This window comes from Eulemur rufifrons, chromosome 9 (assembly GCF_041146395.1).
Source record: "Eulemur rufifrons isolate Redbay chromosome 9, OSU_ERuf_1, whole genome shotgun sequence".
NCBI lineage: Eukaryota > Metazoa > Chordata > Mammalia > Primates > Lemuridae > Eulemur > Eulemur rufifrons.
In genome coordinates this window covers 25,652,702-25,671,919 of record NC_090991.1, presented here as the reverse complement: position 1 = coordinate 25,671,919, position 19,218 = coordinate 25,652,702, and the positions used below count along the sequence as shown (strand labels likewise).

At 33.8% G+C, this 19,218-nt stretch overlaps 1 protein-coding gene across 1 annotated transcript in view; it reads left to right on the top strand.

Annotated features, from left to right (window-relative positions):
• The window catches only part of MED13 (mediator complex subunit 13), a 101,051-nt gene that overhangs the window by 44,817 nt on the left and 37,016 nt on the right, over positions 1-19,218 (top strand). The window contains exons 10-16 of the mRNA XM_069482327.1: positions 7,512-7,725; positions 9,009-9,090; positions 12,701-12,822; positions 15,070-15,160; positions 15,296-15,510; positions 15,800-15,996; positions 16,699-17,606. Of these exons, the coding sequence (XP_069338428.1) occupies positions 7,512-7,725; positions 9,009-9,090; positions 12,701-12,822; positions 15,070-15,160; positions 15,296-15,510; positions 15,800-15,996; positions 16,699-17,606 (1,829 nt within the window). The remainder of the gene's footprint in view (positions 1-7,511; positions 7,726-9,008; positions 9,091-12,700; positions 12,823-15,069; positions 15,161-15,295; positions 15,511-15,799; positions 15,997-16,698; positions 17,607-19,218) is intronic.

The window sequence follows — 19,218 nt, the reverse complement described above, 5'->3', positions numbered from 1 at the left end:
AAATTATATTATGTATTTGTTGTCTTTTCCCTATTAGAATGTAAGCTCTATGAGGGCAAGGATTCTATCTTGTTTACTGCTGTATTCCTCTAGCATAAACACACATGCGCACACACACACCCCTCCCCCCGCCCCCTCAAACAATCCTAGGCATGTAGTAGAAATTCAGCAAATGTTTGGATGAATGAAATGACAATATAGCCCTAGAATACTTTACTATTTTAAAACTTGTGTTTCTTTCCAGGTTCTATTTTCTTATTTAATGTATGTAAAAATATGGTGGCATGAATGTTTTCAGTTTTTAAAACTTCAAGAGTGAGTTTTAATGGGCACATTGTATTCATAAAATCTAAGTTTCTAGCCATAAGTTTAAATAAGTATATTGGCTGCTTGTGTACATGAATATCTGTAAGTGAAATGAAGGTGTCTTAGAAGCTAATACAGCTTAACCTTAGAATCTGTTCTAAAATTATTTGACATTTTTCTTACTGAATAAGAATGAGAAAGAAGAAGCATAATGTAGAAAAGTAGCGTGCAGGGTATAGAGTGGTGCCGGGTCATGATTATATAAGTTAAGGAAATAACGTGCTTTACTTCTGCCTATTCCTAGCCACCATTTTTTTCCTGCCTTATAGAAAAGAAAAAAAAGATTGAATAAAAAGGGTTTTTATTTTAATTCTGTGTCTCATGTGAGTATTGTTTTGATTATACTAGTGTTATTAAAATGTGTATTGTGTCACAATTCACTGTGAGATATAAACCTTGTTTTTGTAGTGTAATAGTATATTAATAGCTATGGTAATTATCTGACATGTGAACTAAGAAGCATTTGTGGAATATAATTGTTCTATACTTGGCAAGTTAGAAGTTTTTATTTTTATTTTTTTAATGTTTTAATCATGTGGATGATTCTGTCCATTTCCTGAAATTATTGTTCTATGGCAGTAGTTCTCAACTTGGTCAATTTCCTGTCCCCCCCACCCCGATCCCCAGGTGACATTTGGCAGTGCCTAGAGATATTTTTGGTTATCATAACTGGGGTTGTGCTACTGGCGCCTGGTAGGTAGAGGCCAGAGATGCTGTTAAATATCCTACAATGCACAGGACAGTCTCCTATAAAGAAAAATTATTCTACCCAAAATGTAATACTGTTGAGGTGCTTTAATGTAATGAATAACCTTAAGCAGAAATTTGAATTCTAGACTAATTATTAAATTGGAAAGGCCAAACATGTTTACTAATTAGCCTCATTAGTGATATCCCCACATGCTATTTTAGTCCCTTCAAAGCACAGTAAAATACTTGGCATGGTCTTACATTATGCTGAAACAAAGGTGTTTTTTTTCCCTCATAGTGGAAAGGATTTGGTTAGTATCTGCTATTAATATTGCTTGAGATAAGATATCAGAAGAATAGCCATCTCCTTATAGAAAGTGGTGTAACCGTGCTTGCATTATTTCAGGAGAGGATAAAAATTATTAATAAAGAAAGAAAAAAGAAAGTGGCATAACCAATTGACAAAGTCAGATGACATGCCCTGTCATTAAAATAAATACTGTGAATTACTATTATGCTCTTTTGATGGCATTTAAACAATCATCTTAAATTCTTTCTAGAAGCATTTTAAAGATGTAGTATGATTAAACACTTCTCTAGTCATAGAGTAACCCATTCAGAAGCCTAGTTTATATCAGTAAATTTGTGAATTTATATTGCCCAGCCATTGTAAATATCTATTATCTCTTTCCATGTTTTGAGTTTTGAAAGTACATTTAAATGTGTAGCAGTTAATTTTAATGAAGTTAGAGGGCTATTGCAAGTCCTCTTCATTCTTCTTTTCATTTTAAATTTTCTAGCTCTCCAGAGATCATAATCTTTCTTCTTTCTTAAGATTATCTTTCTTTTTAAATTCATAGTCTTCAAAGATATATTTTCTTTATTAGTTTTGAATAAAACTGAAGTTTCTCTTATATGCAAGATGCTGTGAGGCACTGTTGGGGTATAAAATAAATTTAGTCCTGGCCCTAAATGAAATTTGTAGACTAGTGGAAAATAACATTACGTTCTCTGATAGAGGTATAAATAAAATGTAGTAGGGACACAGAGCTACAGAACAGGGAATAATTTAATTTCATATATGGAGACCCAGAAGCTTTATGTAGTTTGATATGGCTAGATTGTAGGGGGTGTTGCTTAGTGTAGTATGTGTCATGATGAGAAATGAGATGTGAAAAGAGGGTAGGGCTACAGAACAGAATAGCAAAGTACTGTTCATAAGTTTATACATTATCCTTGAGATAATGGGAGAACTATTGCAAGTTTTTTGAGTGAGATAAAATAAAGTTTTGGAAAATAAGGATTTTGGAAAAATTAACCAAGTACCATGTTGAAAGATTATTTGAAATGAAGAAATACATATGTATGAAAGAAGATCAGTTTGGACATGTGCTTGAACAGCTCAGACAAAAAGTGATATAGGGCCCTCACTGGGAAATTAGAAACACCAGGGATGCAGGAATGTATGGATGTTATAGATGCTGTGGGGTAGACTCTTCAGAACTTTGCAGCCAGTTGAATAGTAAAGTAGAGGAGTAACAGGAAAGTTTAAAACATACTTATTTCATGACCTGGAAAGATGAGGAAGAACAGTTTGGAGGCATCTTTACTACCATCCTTTTTACCCACTTTAGGCTAAATCTTACCAAACTTAGTTTTTATGATTTTTAAAAGCAGCTTTTCTAAATAAAAATATCTTGGAATAACTATTGACGTACCTTATGAAAGTAAGGTCTTGCTAAATAATTAAGGTCTGGTTAAATGATGGTATATCCACTTAAAGTGAAGGAAATCTGTATAGGCTGATATGGGAAGATCTCCAGATAGATTTTTAAAATTTAGGAACAAGGTGCATGATATATGCATATGTATGTGATCATATATACATAGGTTTTTTTCACCCTAATTAGATAATAGAAACAGTTAATGCATATTATCTTGAAGGAGAGGGATTGAGATACTCAGGCTTTTCATCTGTCTTGTAATATATGACTTTAGCTATGTGCATGTAATACATGTACATTGTAAAAATGTGAGTTGAGTTCAAGATTCCTGCTTAGAGGGTAATTCCATGAGACTGTTGGGATCATGTTTCTGAAGCTTAAGAGAGGGGACTATTACTAACCCAGTTAGAGTAGATACAGAATGCAAAGGACAAGAATGCATCACTAGAAATAAAGAACAAGTGTTTTCAGTTGACTTTTACAAATGTGTACCTTTATAGAAAATTAAGGTAGGAGAAATTTAGAGGTTTGTTTTATTTATATTAAGTGAAAATCCATTTTCTGTTTGGTGTAAGTATATGTGTTCCAATGTTTGCTGTTGAAAGGTGGCAGGCACTCTCTTTCCATAATAGTGGATAAGTGAAAGAAAGCAATACTCTTGATTTTTGTTTTTGTTTTTTCCCCTACCTGCCTCTTGATTTTTTTCTAATCAGCAGTTTTAGATGGTGATAGCTACCTAACTAGTACAGAGTAATAGAATTTATCATTTTTAAGTACCTTTTTATTCTAAGACTTCTGTGTGTAGCAGTTTATGCCTAACTTTTCATCAGCTGTGTTAAAAGTAAAATTCCTTTTCCAATTTGTTAGAATTTTCTGGGGGAGGGAGGAATTGGGGGTGGAGCATATTACATATATAGGATATATACTACATCTGTGGCAAATATATTTTATCTTTTTGTTTCTAATTAGTTTCTTTATTAATGATAGTATCTACTTCACAATAGAGGCTAAGGACCTTATAAATTTTAAAGATAGCAAAATTTCTGCCAAGAAACATTATAGTTGTTCAATATCTTTTTTAAGAGTTTAGCACTTAGTTTTAGTAGAATTTGTGGTTGCTAAAAATAGTGTGCTATTCTGATTCAGCGGGAAACCTTTCTAAACCTTTAGCAAAGAAAGAACTGTACTTGAGGATATTTCTTCACGTTTTGTTCTGTAGTCAGGATATATCAGGATATCTTAACCATGATGTTCATCGATAGAACTAGCTCCTATATTGTATTAGTGATATACCAGATTTTTGTTGTATGTATATAGTTATGATGTATTATTTGATCTCAAAAAGGTAGTTTTGAATGCCTTTGTTTCATAGAAGTCTGATGAAATAAACTTGTTTTGATTTGACTGTACTCTAAATCTTTTAAGTCAGTCTTCTATATTTGCTATTTTATTTTAGTGCAATAAAGCTATACTTTTGACAGCTAGCTTGACTCTGTTTAAGGATTGATTCTGAATATGAGAGATGGTACTGGAAAAAGTACCATTTAATAAAGGGTGGGGGTTAAGGTTTATTAACATCATTTGTTCCTTGACATAACCTTCTATAGCTTACCTCCTATCATTGTCAATCCTAAAGTATTGTCATACCTTGTCTGGAAGAATTTTTGTTGAATAAAGGCATAAAAGCATATGCTACCATAAGCCATGTTAAATTCTATATGAGTATATTTCAGGATAGTATGTTATTGTCATAGTGAAAGGAAGGAGATACAATTAATGAGTAATATAAAAGTTATTTAAATTTGCTTTGAGCTTTGCAATGCTTTCTGTTCATGGTTGTACCTGATCCTCTTTTAGTTTGTCTGTACTTAGCTTTATATCTAATTGAAACTATCTCTGTAGTCAGTTATTTGGCTGTATGTGAAAGTTCTTTTGAGGAAAGGAGAAGTGTTCCTATTCACAAAAGTATATGTGTACTATATAATTGGATAGTGACAAAATGATTTTAATTTTTAATCTGGCATCTCTAAAAATCACAATTTTTATTTCAATTTTTATCAGCTTTAAATATAGAAGAATGTATAATGTAAATGATTTATAGTTTAAAATTAATTGTGACTTGATAACTCTTGATATTATTGACTACATTTAAATTCTTTGCATATCCCAATGTCTGTGAGAAAAATTCAATAAAATAACAAAAAATTGTCTTTAGGTAATGCATTTGGTTTACTCTCATTTTTATTTCAACAGAGCCCTATGCAGTAGTATTGGTCCTTTTAATAATGTTATTGCACACTAGAGTTTAGCAACTACCTGTGTAAACAGTGTGGCAGTTTTTATGTTTCTGCTAGAGGACAACTTAATGTGAAAAACAGAGTTGTTTTATTTACCTTTACACAGAGTAGTAGTTTCTTCTCAGTGAATAGTTATTTAACTATGAATACTTAAAATCTTTCCAAACCTAACTTTGCCCATGTGAACTTAGCAAACGATGTTTTTTTCTACATAATTTCCATATCAGAGGCAGAGAGAATAACCTCCATTTCAGGTATTCAATAAGAAAGTACATGTCAAAGTAGATAGACTATTTTGAAAAGATTTACATTAGTGACTATTTGGTAGACAGTTCAGCCAGCAGTTATTTAGGGTCCAATGCAGTGAGGTACAAAGCTACTCTTGAGAAATATTCATCTGTTCATAGAACAGAACCATTCTGATGATTAATTGTAAAACATATCCCTATTGACATTGTGTTAGCACTATGTTCCCATGGGAGAAAGTTATTTTAGACTTGGAATTTTAGTTTTGGGGATAAATCTGGAGCATATTGGGAATAATAATATGCATCTCAGCATTTGATAGCATGTTTAGACAATGGTAAGTTTTGTTTTGATGGCCTGTTTTGTCCTTAGTTTGTAAGGGATAGAGTACTGCTAGTGCTGGGCATTAGTAAATAGATTGAGATATGATCTCCCTATCATTCAAAGAGTTTACTTTCGTCACTCCCAAACCTTACATATCTTATAATTTTTGTCTCAATACTCAAAACAGATAAGCAGTGGCAACAGTACTTTCTAATGTGTAAAAAATGATTTATTTCAAAGAACAAGATATTGTATTTTAGGATTATTGGTGCAAAAACATCTCAATCCTGTGTGGTTTTTAAGATTTATTCATTAGCAAATATTTATTGAATGCTTATTATGTGCCAGGTGCACTCTAGGCATTTGAGATAATTAATGAACAAAGACAAGATCCCTGTCCTTCTGGGGCTTTTATATTCTTGTGGGAGTGACAGTCAACTATGAACATAATAAATTGTATAATATGTTAAAAAACAAACTCTATAGGGGGAGAATATAGCAGGGTAAAGGGAATTAGAGCTGAGGCAGGTGGGCATATTGTAATCAGTCAGTATAAGGTCTTATAGAGAAGGTGACATTTAAACAAAGACTTGAAGAAGTAAGGGAGTTGACCATGCAGATCTTTGAAAGGCTGTTTCAAACAAAGGGAGCAGCCAGGAGTGTATCTGGCCTGTTTGAGGAACATCAGGGAAGCCCTTAGAAGCAGTGTGAGTGAGAGAGGACTTACTTAGAAATAGTAGAAGATAAAGTTGGAAAGGAAAAGAAGAACCAGATTATGGAAGGTTTTGGTAGGATATTATAAGGACTTTGGTTTTTACTCAGAGTGAAATAGTCATTGCAAGATTTTGAACATGATCTGATTAGAAGCCTGGCTGCCATTGTTATGATAGCTTGGGATCTGAGCTTTGTAAACCCAAGAGAATAGGAATTTGAGAGTCTAAAAATGTCCTATGCAAACTAGAAACTAGTCTGTATTCATACTCTTTGGGCACTCTAGTCTTCAGAAATATGAAGGTCCTGATGTTTTCCAGGGTTCTGTGGTACAAATCGGCTTGCTTCTTTGTGGCTTCCCTCTTTTAGCCTTAGATTTCAGCTTTGTCTGGATCTGTCAGTTCCCACTAGTTTCCAACTTCACTGTTGCTGTCTTCTCTCTTGTTCTGTCATCTCATGTCATTTTATTGATTATTTTAGGAGAGTAGAGAGAAACATAAATTTTTAAGTCACCATGTTAAACCAGAAGACTGATAATGTAAAAATTAGTGTTCCAATGTGATTAGGAAAAAACTGAAGTACTTACACTGAAACTTCACTTTGCCATGTAAAACATCTTGCCAGAATTAATAGTACTGTAATGTTATTTTCGTGAAACACAGATCAGGCCTTCAAAGATTTAAAATTTAAGATATATCTATTCATGGCAGTAAGAAAAGGATAATCATTTTTATTGTATAAGTGTATAAATTATATAAAAGTATGTTGCCTCGTGATAAATCTCATACTTTGAGATTCACTGTATAGAGCAGGTTAAATTTAAGAGGCCCTTTCAGTAAAGATTTGGACAAATTAGTGTGCTTGAAGACTTGAGAACAAAGTGAGTTACCTAAAGACAACATATTTTGATAGAAAGATCACATAGATAGGAGACCTGGATTTTAGCTCAATTTCTCAGTTGCTAAATTTGAGACTTCAATAAATCTCACATAATCTTTCTATGCCTTAGTTTGTTCATTTGTAAAATGAGGGATTGTAGGTTAGGTAATCTTTAATTCTAAAAAACCTCATGATACTTAATTCGTTTTGGAAATTTTTTATGCTTTTCCGGATAGCAAATGTAATTAATTTTCTGATTTTTTTTTTTATTCAGGTTAATGGTGCAATGCAAGAAACCTTTAAAAGTTTCTGATGAAGTAGTGCAGCAATATCAAATTAAAAATCAGTATCTTTCAGCAATAGCATCTGATACAGAACAAGAACCTAAAATTGACCCATATGCATTTGTCGAAGGAGATGAAGAGTTCCTTTTTCCTGATAAAAAAGATAGACAAAATAGTGAGAGAGAAGCTGGGAAAAAACACAAGGTAAGAGAAATCACAGTATGCCAAAGGGTCACTGATGATTTTGTAGCACTGCATATAGTAACATACTTAGTACCATACTTATCTCATTTTTTTGTCTTAGTATAGAAAGGTTAATCATTTTACTTAGAAAAATACTTTTTTGAATGGGTAAATCAGGCACATGGTACACATTATAGCTGATCTCTGATGATGAAAAGATCTTTGTTGTTTACTTTAAAAGTTTCTGGATTGGATAAAGAGTACATTAACTTCTGTCATAATTGAAATCAGGACATTTTGGACTATTTTGACAGTTAAAAATATACTTGTAAGTGAATTACTTGTTTTCAAAGATGGAATATACATCGAGTTTAAAAATTACATATTTTTGACTATGTGATTTAGGAATTTATGGTACCCCTAAAAGTAAAAACTTAATGAAGTATGAGACATAGAAATAGTGATTTGATTAAAAATCAAATATTTGAGGAACTATTAAGTATAAGATAACTCTGTTAGGGGCTGGTTGTGGTGGCTCATGCCTGTAGTCCTAGCACTTTGGGAGGCTGAGGCAGGAGGATTGCTTGAGGCCAGGAGTTTGAGACCAGCCTGATCAACATAGCGAGACCTCATCTCTACAAAAAATAGAAAAATTAGACAGGTGTGGTTGTGTATGCCTGTAGTCCCAGCTACTCGGGAGGCTGAGGCAAGAGGATCAGTTGAGCTCAGAAATTGGAGGTTGCAGTGAACTATGATGATGCCACTGCGCTCTAGTGTGGGTGACAGAGCAAGACCCTGTCTCAAAAACAAAAAACCCTCACAACTCTATAACTTTGTTAGATGAGAATTTTACCGTAAGTACAAAATATGAAAATTGAAAGCTGTAAAATTGTGAAAAGGATCCAATAATATGTTTAATACAAAGAATTAATTTCACAAAGTTTTAGTTAGCTATACAGTGTGTCAGGTACTTGAAATTTTGTCCTTTTGTAAATATGAAAACAATAGTAGCTGAGAAAGCTGCAGGTAGAATAGAAAGGACGTGGACTTTAGAATTTGCCAGATTTAGGTTAAAATTCCAGCTCCCACTACTTACCAGCCATGTTTCCTGGGACAAATAATCTTTAGGGCCCCTGTTTTTAGTCTTTAAGATGAACATAGTACCCACTTGTTTACTATAAGAATCAGTGATAATGTATGTAGAACACTTGGCAGAATGCTTGACACGTAGCTATTCAATAATTGGTAGAGTTTGTTATTGGTAAAATATGTATTTCAGCCTAACATGTAATATTTGTTTGCAGGTAGAAGATGGGACATCTAGTGTAACAGTGTTGTCACATGAAGAAGATGCTATGTCATTATTTAGTCCCTCTGTCAAGCAAGGTAAAACTTTTATTTCCTAATCCAAATATTGTAATCTAGGATTGTTACTACAAACTGATCTGATATAGTTGAACTTCTAATATTTCTTTTTGCATAATTCATATGGCTCATAGAAAGGGACCTTAAGATGATGAATTTATTTATCTTTTATTGAGAGACACAAGTTCAGGTAATAGAAATTGTTTTGAATTGTCAAAACTTCTTTCCTTTTTTACAAGTAAAAATAGTTCTTACGTATAAAATGAGAAGATTGGATAAGATCATAGCCTAAGAGTCCTTGGATCTAAAAACACAATTTTAAAATTAAATTTTGTTGTCTTTTTCTTCCCACATACACAAGTTAAAAGAGCTGTTTCTGAGGCCATTGATTCAACAGATGTTTATTGAGTACCTGCATTGGGGATACACAGTGGTCAGGACTCGACTTTGCAAGTGATTTGTGCTCCTTGTGAATGGAATAGAAAGACATAGTATGATAGTTCATTTACAAGATCCATTTAACTTTTTAAACAATTATTCTTTTTTTAATTAACAAGTAAAAATTATATATATTTATGATATACAATATGATGTTTGGTTGATATATGTATGCATTGTGGAATGGCTAAATGAAGCTATTTAACATATGGATTACCTCACATAGTTTTTGTGCATAGAACACTTAAAATCTATTTTGAGCATTTTTTAAGTTTACAATGTATTATTATTAACTTAGTCACCATGATGTATAGCAAAATCCATTTAACTTTTGATGAAGTTGTTTTTTGGTGTGTGTTTTTTGGGGATAAAGTTTTGTTTTAACATTTGGAATAAATAGAAAGAGTCAGTCTCTGGGTAACCAAAAATAAGAATGAGAAAAAAGTCTGTCTGAACAAGGGACAGATAGTCTTAAGTAGCTTGGCAAGTTATTAGTTTGGGTTCTTTGCCAAAGTGACCTACAGATTTAATGTAATTCCTATCAAAATTCCGATAACATCTTCCATAGTAATTGAAGAAAAAAAACCTTAAAATTTGTGGGGAACCACCAAAGACCCTGAATAGCCAAAGCAATCTTGAGCAAAAAGAACAAAGCCTGTGGCTTCACACTATCTGATTTGAAAATATACTAAAAAGCTATAGTAATTAAAACAGCATGGTACTGGCTGTTAAAAAGACACATAGACCAATGGAACAGAATGGAGAGCCCAGAAATACATCGTGCATTTACAGTCAACTGATTTTCGACAAAGACACCAAGAACACGCAATAGGGACTATCCCCTTCATTAAGTGTTGCTGGGAAAACTGGATATCCACATGCAAAAGAATGAAATTAGACCCTCATCTCATACCGTATACAAAAATCACCTCAAAATGGATTAAAGACTTAATACTCGAAAGTGTGAAACTACTAGAAGAAAACCCAGGGGAAAAGCTCCATGACATTGGTCTGGAAAAAGATTTTTTTGGATGTGACCCCAAAAGCACAGGCAACAAAAGCAAAAATAGACAGGTGAGATTACAACAAACTAAAAAGTTTTGTATAACAAAGGAAACAATCAACAGAGTGAAGAGACAATGTGTGGAATGGGAAAATATATTTGCAAACCATATATCTGATAAGGAATTAACATTTAAAATATATACGGAACTCAACTCACTAGCAAGAAAACACATAATCTGATTAAAAATTGGACAAAGGACCTGATTAGACATTTCTCAAAAGAAGACACACATAGCCAACAGGTATATGAAACAATGGTCAGTATCACTAATCATTGGGTAAATGTAAATTAAAACCACAATGAGATATTACCTTGTACCTAGTAGAACGGCTGTTATCAAAAAAATGAAAGATAACAAGTGTTGGAAAGAATGTGGAGAAATGGGAACTCTTGTACATTGATAGTGGGAATGTAAATTTGTATAGCCATTATGGACAATAGCATGGAGGTTCCTAAAAAAATAGAAATAAGAGCTACCATATAATCCAGCAATCCCAGCACTGGGCATATATTGAAGGTTATGAAATCTGTATGTTAATACTGATATCTGTATTCCCACATTCATTGCAGTATTATTCGCAGTAGCCAACATTCAGAAGCAACCTAAGTGTCCATCAATGGATGCATGGATAAAGAAAATATGGCGTATATATACTAATGAAATACTATTCAGCCTTAAAAAAAGAAGGAAATCCTGTCATTTGTGACAACATGGATGAACCTGGAGAATATTTCTGCTAAGTGAAATAAGCCAGGCACAGAAAAATAAATACTGTATGATCTCACTCATGTGGGGAATGTAAAAAAGTTGGACTCATAGACAGAGAGACTAAAATGATGGTTATCAGAGGTTAAGGGTTAGAGGGATTCGAGGATATGTTGGCCAAAGGACACAAAATTTCAGTTATGAGGAATAAGTTCAAGAGATCTATTGTGTGTTATGGTGACTACAATTAACAATATTCTGTATACTTGAAAATTGCTAAGAGAGTATATTAAGTGTTCTCAACATAAAACAAAGTGCCTGTATGTGTGTTACATAGCTTGATTTAGCCATTTCATAATATATGTATAACAACAACAACAAAAAAAACCAATTTGGATTTTTAAGCCTATTTAGCTAACCTAGGATATTCCCTAGGATATAGGAAATGTGTAGTAGCTTTCTTGTGCCTGTGGTGCAGCTTTCTCAAGATGTGGATCATATACTACCTTCTGCAGTATCTCTGAGGTGGAGCTTTGGAATCTTGGTTTTTAATAAGTACCCTAGATAATTTTTACGTGCTCTGAAATTTCAGAATTACAGCTCTAGTGAATCTTTAGAACTAACAGAAAGAGGCCCTGGGAAAGTTACTTTTATCTTTCTGAAAATGAGGGCTATCTCAAGTCAGTTGATATACAGAGAATGATTTAGAAGGTTATATATCAGATTACAGATTGTTTTTCTTGTTTGGGACATAGGGGAGTTTAATTTTCATTGGTATTTGTATTTTTTCTTACACAGTCATGTATTTTTTACCCAAAACTGGGAAATAAAAAGGAAAATAAAAATCTAATGTGGAAACTAAGCTTAACTAAGAGGTAATATTTATTGAGTATTTAAGTGCCTGGCACTGGGAAAAGTGCTTTACCAACATTTTATCGTATTTGGTTCTTGGTACATGCCATTACTGAGGCACAGAGAGGTTAAGTAATTTGCCAAAGGTTATATTATTAGTGGTGGAGCTGGGATTCAAATTAATAGTCTGTCTGGCCCAAGAGCCAGAGAACTCTATCATTGTAGTATGCTTCCTTTACATTTCAAGAAGATTAGAAAAATAAAAATATGTGTGTATTTAACTCTATTGTCCTAATAGTGTTTATATTTTTATTTGATATATGAGTTATTCATTTAGAGTACTTAGCTATGTTATTGATTACATGGCTTTTGGTGAGCTTCCTGGAAAAGGTACTATCATTTATAATTAATTTCTATGAAAATAGTTTCTAGATTTTACACAGGAAATTATAATTTCTTGTTGCTTAATCCCCTTATAAATTTAAGGTTTTATATATAGTTTAAATAAATAAAATAATACTTATTTGGTCAGCAGTAGAGTGTTTTATTTTTCTGCTGGACATATGCAGATGCTCCACGCCCTACTAGTCATGCCCGTCCACCATCAACCAGTTTGATCTATGACTCAGACCTGGCTGTATCTTATACTGACCTGGATAATCTCTTCAATTCTGATGAAGATGAACTAACAGTGAGTATCTCATTAATGATTAGGATTATAATTTTTTACTTTATTCTTTCTTGCTTTTTTTTTTTCTTTTTTTAAAGATGGAGTCTTGCTCTGTCCCCTGGGTAGAATGCAGTGGTATTATCACAGGTCACTGCAACCTCAAACTCCTGGGCTCAAGCAGTCCTCTTGCCTCAGCCTCCTGAGTAGTGCACTACCACGCCTGGCTAATTTTTAAATTTTTTGTAGAGATGGAGTCTTGCTGTGTTGCCCATGCTGGCCATGAACTCCAGACCTCAAACTATCTTCCCACCTTGGCCTCCCAAAGTGCTAAGATTGTAAGCATGAGCCACCATGCACAGCCAGTTTTATAATAAAATCTCATTAATCAGGTTTTTTAAAAATCTTATATTTGAGTAGTCTAGACAATATCACCCATAAACTGTTGAGTGTTTTTTCCTTTTGTTTGTATATTTGAAGGACACATGATTAAGCTTAACTTTAGCCACCGTATGTTCTTTTCTGCAGTTTTTAGGAAGCAGAATTATTTTCGTGTTTGTTAATTCTCTAGTTTGAGAAATGACCCTAAAATTGACTTATTTGGAGAATATATAAGTAATTAATGTTAAAATTGTATGGTTCATCAATTTATTAAAGAATATCACTTGTTTTGAATTAATTTGGCACCACAACTGTTATTTTAAGACAGATACATACCATAATAATAAAGGGGAAAAAAGTAATATTTAATCGTTAACACCCATTTGCAGAAAAAGGTGAAGATAAAAGAAGTTAAAACTTAAAATGAGATTTCCTAGAATGTCAAGTCTCTGGTAAATTAATGAATAGGGTGCTGCATTATCATAAAAGGGAATTCCTTTTTCATCTGCATAAAGGTAGCCTGGAAACTTCTGTGGTACATTCAATCTTTCTTGCCCTATATAATATGTGCTTTTAATCATCTCTCAGCATATATATCTAATATATGTATATTTATATGTGTGTGTATATATACACATATATATGGTAGATATAGCTATACATAAACGTTTACTCTATATCCCATAATGTAGTATATTTTAGGGCACGCTTAACTAGGTGAAGGTATATCCTTGAATACTTCAGTACATTTATATTTTCTCTCTGCTACCATTTACATATCAGCTGTGGTTCCCCTGAGGTAGAAAGGCTGTGAGAGTTCAGTCTACATATTTATCATAAACTGTCTAACAGAAGGTATGGAACGAATATTGTCAGCTCTAAAAACATTGGTGATAGATTGGAGATGGTGAAACTTGGTTTGTTCAATGTATTAAAACTTAGTTTTACTTAGGGATCCTATTGCTTTGTCTTGAGATCTTTGTGAAGTTTGTGCTTAGTTTTACTTGTTATGCTATTTTTGCAGGGGTAAGGAGATTATTTAAACAAGGTAAAAGTATAAATCAGAATTGAGAGGGCAGTGGCTCATGCCTGTAATCCTAGCACTCTGGGAGGCCGAGGCAGGAGGATTGTTTGAGCTCAGGAGTTTGAGACCAGCCTGAGCAAGAGTGAGACCCCGTCTCTACTAAAAATAGAAAGAAATTATATGGACAACTAAAAATATATATAGAAAAAATTAGCCGGGCATGCCTGTAGTCCCTTGCTACTTGGGAGGCTGAGGCAGGAGAATTGCTTGAGCCCAGGAGTTTGAGGTTGCTGTGAGCTAGGCTGACGCCATGGCACTCTAGCCTGGGCAGCAGAGTGAGACTGTGTCTCCAAAAAAAAAAAAAAAAAGAATTGAGAGGGAAGATTGATTATATAGGAAACTTTGATATCCTTCACTTAAGGGGACAAATACTTTATGAGTATCTTTTACTAAGAAGCAATTCTGTCTCCTCTGAATGTTCAGAGCAGAAAAAAAAAGAAGCAATTCTGAGTTAATTACAAATCCTTATAGCAGGTTTTATTTTTTTATTTTAATAGATTTTAAGTTTTAGGTTGATCTTGCTTTTCTGTGTTTTGAAGTGTTGGTCATTTTCTTTGGAGGAACTTTTCCCTCTTAATTTGGAGGCTTATCAAATAAATATTCAGATAAATCAATCTGGAGTCAGTGATTGTGTAAGATGTATTTTATATCTTTAACCTATATCTAGTATGTATTTGGTTCTGTCATAAATTCAAAATATTACTTTTGATGAATAGGCTTTACTTTTAAGTTACATCTGAGTGATTACTATTTTGAGATCATATTGGATGTAAAATTTCAGATAAATCTGTGCTTCTTTTCAATAGCCTGGATCTAAAAAATCAGCAAATGGATCAGATGATAAAGCCAGCTGCAAGGAATCAAAGACAGGAAATCTGGACCCGTTATCTTGCATAAGTAAGCTTCCCAAATCTGTGCTCCAGATAAATTCACAAACCTTTAATCTCAACAAAGCTCCCCACTCCCTTTGTTTTAAACATAGATTCACCTCTTTTTAGTCTTATATTAAAACATGTGTTTTATTAAATATAGGCACTGCAGATCTTCATAAGATGTATCCTACGCCACCATCATTGGAACAACATATTATGGGATTTTCCCCAATGAATATGAATAATAAAGAATATGGTAGTATGGATACAACACCTGGAGGAACTGTTCTAGAAGGAAATAGTTCTAGTATAGGAGCACAGTTCAAAATTGAGGTTGATGAGGGATTCTGTAGCCCAAAACCTTCTGAAATTAAAGTAAGTATTTTTTTTTTCTAGAAAGATAATTTGCTTCCTATATTTTCTTATAGAATTAGTTTGTTGCTATATTCAGAAATCCTTTCATAGTGATTTTAGTTTTTAGCTGACAAATTTGAGACTGAATTGTGGTAACACTATTAAGAATGCATTTAAGAAGAGAATAGAATTATATTTCTCTTTCATTCTGTTTAAAGAAAGGAAAATAAGTCCAGAGTAAGTTTGGGTTTTTTCTTTGTTTTTTTCCCCTGGGAGATAAGATATTAAGCCCACGGTCTTTATATTGTAGGATTTTTCTTATGTCTATAAGCCTGAAAATTGTCAAGTTCTAGTGGGATGTTCCATGTTTGCACCTCTAAAAACTCTACCAAGCCAATGTCTGCCACCTATCAAATTGCCAGAAGAGTGTATTTACCGTCAGAGTTGGACTGTTGGAAAATTGGAATTGCTTCCTTCAGGGCCTGCAATGCCGTTTATCAAAGATGGGTATGATTTCTGTTATTATAGTATACAAATGCTTATATAGCTTTAATTTTTTTCATAGAATTGCCTGTATGCTGGAAAAAGAATATTCATTTTCGAAAATTCTAAAAGTTTTTCGATGAATTAATTATAATGAAAATTGTTGGGTATGGGTAAACTGTTGGAAAACTTAAGACCGTTATGCTTTGTCTTCAGAAGCAACTTTTCCTTTGCTCTGTTATTCTAAATTACTCTCATTTATACATTTGCCCTATTTCCCACACTTTTTACATTATACTCTCTCTGAATTTGGAGTGTCTTATAATTGGTAGCATCTTAAAATTACCATTTTCCCTTTTTACACAGGAACATCTCTAAAACAATTTTTTTTTACAATCAGTGAATCTTAAAATCAAGGAAAATGAATATTTCCAGTAGAAGAAATTTATAGATCATAAATATGTGTGTCTAGATATGGTTAAGTGTATATAGATTTTATTTACAATTTTGGAACTAGTTGGTTGATCCTTAGCCCACAACAATCACTTAGAGTAGATATGTTAACTAGAAATAAGACATGATTGTACTTGTAGTTTCTGCACTCACTGTCCTGTCATAATTTTTAATGTTACTGAGAAACATTTGAGATATTTTTAATTCTGTTTCACATTACTAATATATTTCTTTGTTTATGTATTTGATTTTCTTTTATCCTGGTGACAGTAGTGATGGAAGTAATATGGATCAAGAATATGGCTCTGCTTATACCCCTCAAACCCATACTTCTTTTGGGATGCCTCCCAGCAGCGCACCTCCTAGTAATGGCGGAGCCGGAATTCTTCCTTCTCCGTCCACTCCTAGGTTTCCAACTCCAAGGACTCCTCGGACTCCTCGTGGAGCTGGTGGACCTGCTAGTGCTCAAGGTTCTGTCAAATATGAAAATTCAGACTTGTATTCACCAGCTTCTACGCCATCCACATGCAGACCCCTTAATTCTGTGGAACCTGCAACTGTCCCTTCCATCCCTGAAGCACACAGTCTTTATGTAAACCTCATTCTTTCAGAATCAGTTATGAATTTGTTTAAAGACTGTAACTTTGATAGTTGCTGTATCTGTGTCTGCAACATGAATATCAAGGGTGCCGATGTTGGAGTTTACATTCCAGATCCAACGCAGGAAGCACAGTATAGGTGTACCTGCGGCTTCAGTGCTGTCATGAACAGAAAATTTGGAAACAATTCAGGATTATTTCTTGAAGATGAACTAGATATCATAGGACGCAACACAGACTGTGGCAAAGAAGCAGAAAAACGTTTTGAAGCTCTCAGGGCTACCTCTGCTGAACATGTTAGTGGAGGACTAAAGGAATCTGAAAAATTGCCTGATGATTTGATATTATTGCTTCAAGATCAGTGCACTAATTTATTTTCACCCTTTGGAGCAGCAGACCAAGATCCTTTTCCCAAAAGTGGTGTAATTAGCAATTGGGTACGTGTTGAAGAGCGGGACTGTTGCAATGACTGCTACCTTGCATTAGAACATGGGCGTCAGTTCATGGATAACATGTCAGGAGGAAAAGTTGATGAAGCACTTGTGAAAAGTTCATGCTTACATCCCTGGTCCAAAAGAAATGGTAAGTATGCTAATAAATTTTTGTGTGTGTTTGCTTAGTTTCCCTTAGTTGTATGACTTTACTTTCCTTAGGAAAAAGTATTAAAGGCAGTTTCTTATGTAGCTAATAGAGATGCTTAAACATGGACTTAAAACTCTTTTAAGGATGATATTCTTAAAGGAAAAATTTTTTAACAGTTTAATTTTACCAATAAAAGTATGGTTATTATAAATCTCTAATTATGTACTTATGTAGGAATGTAAAAGGCACTTTGCACATGTTAATTATCAGAAATTGCTAGTTATCTGCTTTATTCATTCTTTTACTCATTAAATATTTATTGAGCACCTCGTATGTGCTAAGCACTGTCCCAGGTTCACTGTTGAGCAAATTAGACATATTCCCTGCTCTTTTTGAGCCTGTAATTTAATGGAAAAGACAGACAGTAAACAAAAAAATAATTATATAATAGATAGTGACGTGCTTTCAAGAAAGAAAAGCAGGGTAAAGGAGTGGAAAAAGATAAAAGTATGCTATTTTAAATCTGTTGTCAGAGAAGATATTACTGAAGGGGAGCTTTTGGACAGACTCTTACGTAAAGTGGGGGAATGTGAGCTATGTGATTAAATGACGGAAGAATTGTTTCAAGCAATACACAGTACACAGACCCTGAGGGAGTGCTGTGCTTTATATAGTTTGAGAAACATTAAGTAGGCTAACGTTAATGGAATGCATTGGGTGATGGGGAAATTAGTAGGCGATGAAATCTAAAAAGATGACTGAGCACCAAAATCATGTAGACCATGTAAGGCCTTTGTAGATTATACTAAGTGTGATGGGAAGCTATTGGATGGTTTTGAGCATGGAAGGAACATGATCCCTTTTCTGTTTAAGGTCACCCTGTCTATTGTGTAGAAAATAGCCTGGGGTTTGGAGGTGGTAAAAGTGAGAATAGAAGTAGATAGATCAGTTGGAAGGCAGTTGCAGTAATCCAGGGTGAAAGACGATGGTAGTAGCTTGGACAATATTGAAAGCAACGGAGATGTAAGTTGTAGAATCCAGATATATTTGGAAAATATAACTTACAAGTTTTGCTGATACATGTAAGAAAAGATGAGGTATCAAGGATAACTTGAGCAACTGGATGAATACTGATACTACAGAGGAAGGAAATACTGGGAGAGGAGGTCAAGTACATATTTAGAGATAATGAGTTTTAAATTCAGAAGAGTGATTGAGTCTGGAGATTAAAATCGGTTCATGTGAGTTATCAGTATGAAAAGTTATGGAGTTTGAAGAAATAACCTAGAGAGTGACTGTAGAAAGAGCAGTCCAAGGATGGAGCTGACATTTAGACGTGGAGAAGAAGAGGAGGATCCAGGAAAGGAACCTGAGATAGAGATAGGAGGAAAACCAAGAGAATATGGTGTCCTAGAAACCAAGTATAGGAAATATTTGGAGATGGAGAGAGTGATCATCTATATCAAATACTGTGATACATCAAGGTAAAAACTGAGACAGGACCATTGGATGTGACCACATGGAGATTGGTGGTGACCTTGACAAGCAATTTCAGTCAATTTGATGAGAGTGTGTTCAGGAGGGAATGGGATGAGAAGCAAATTTAGACAAT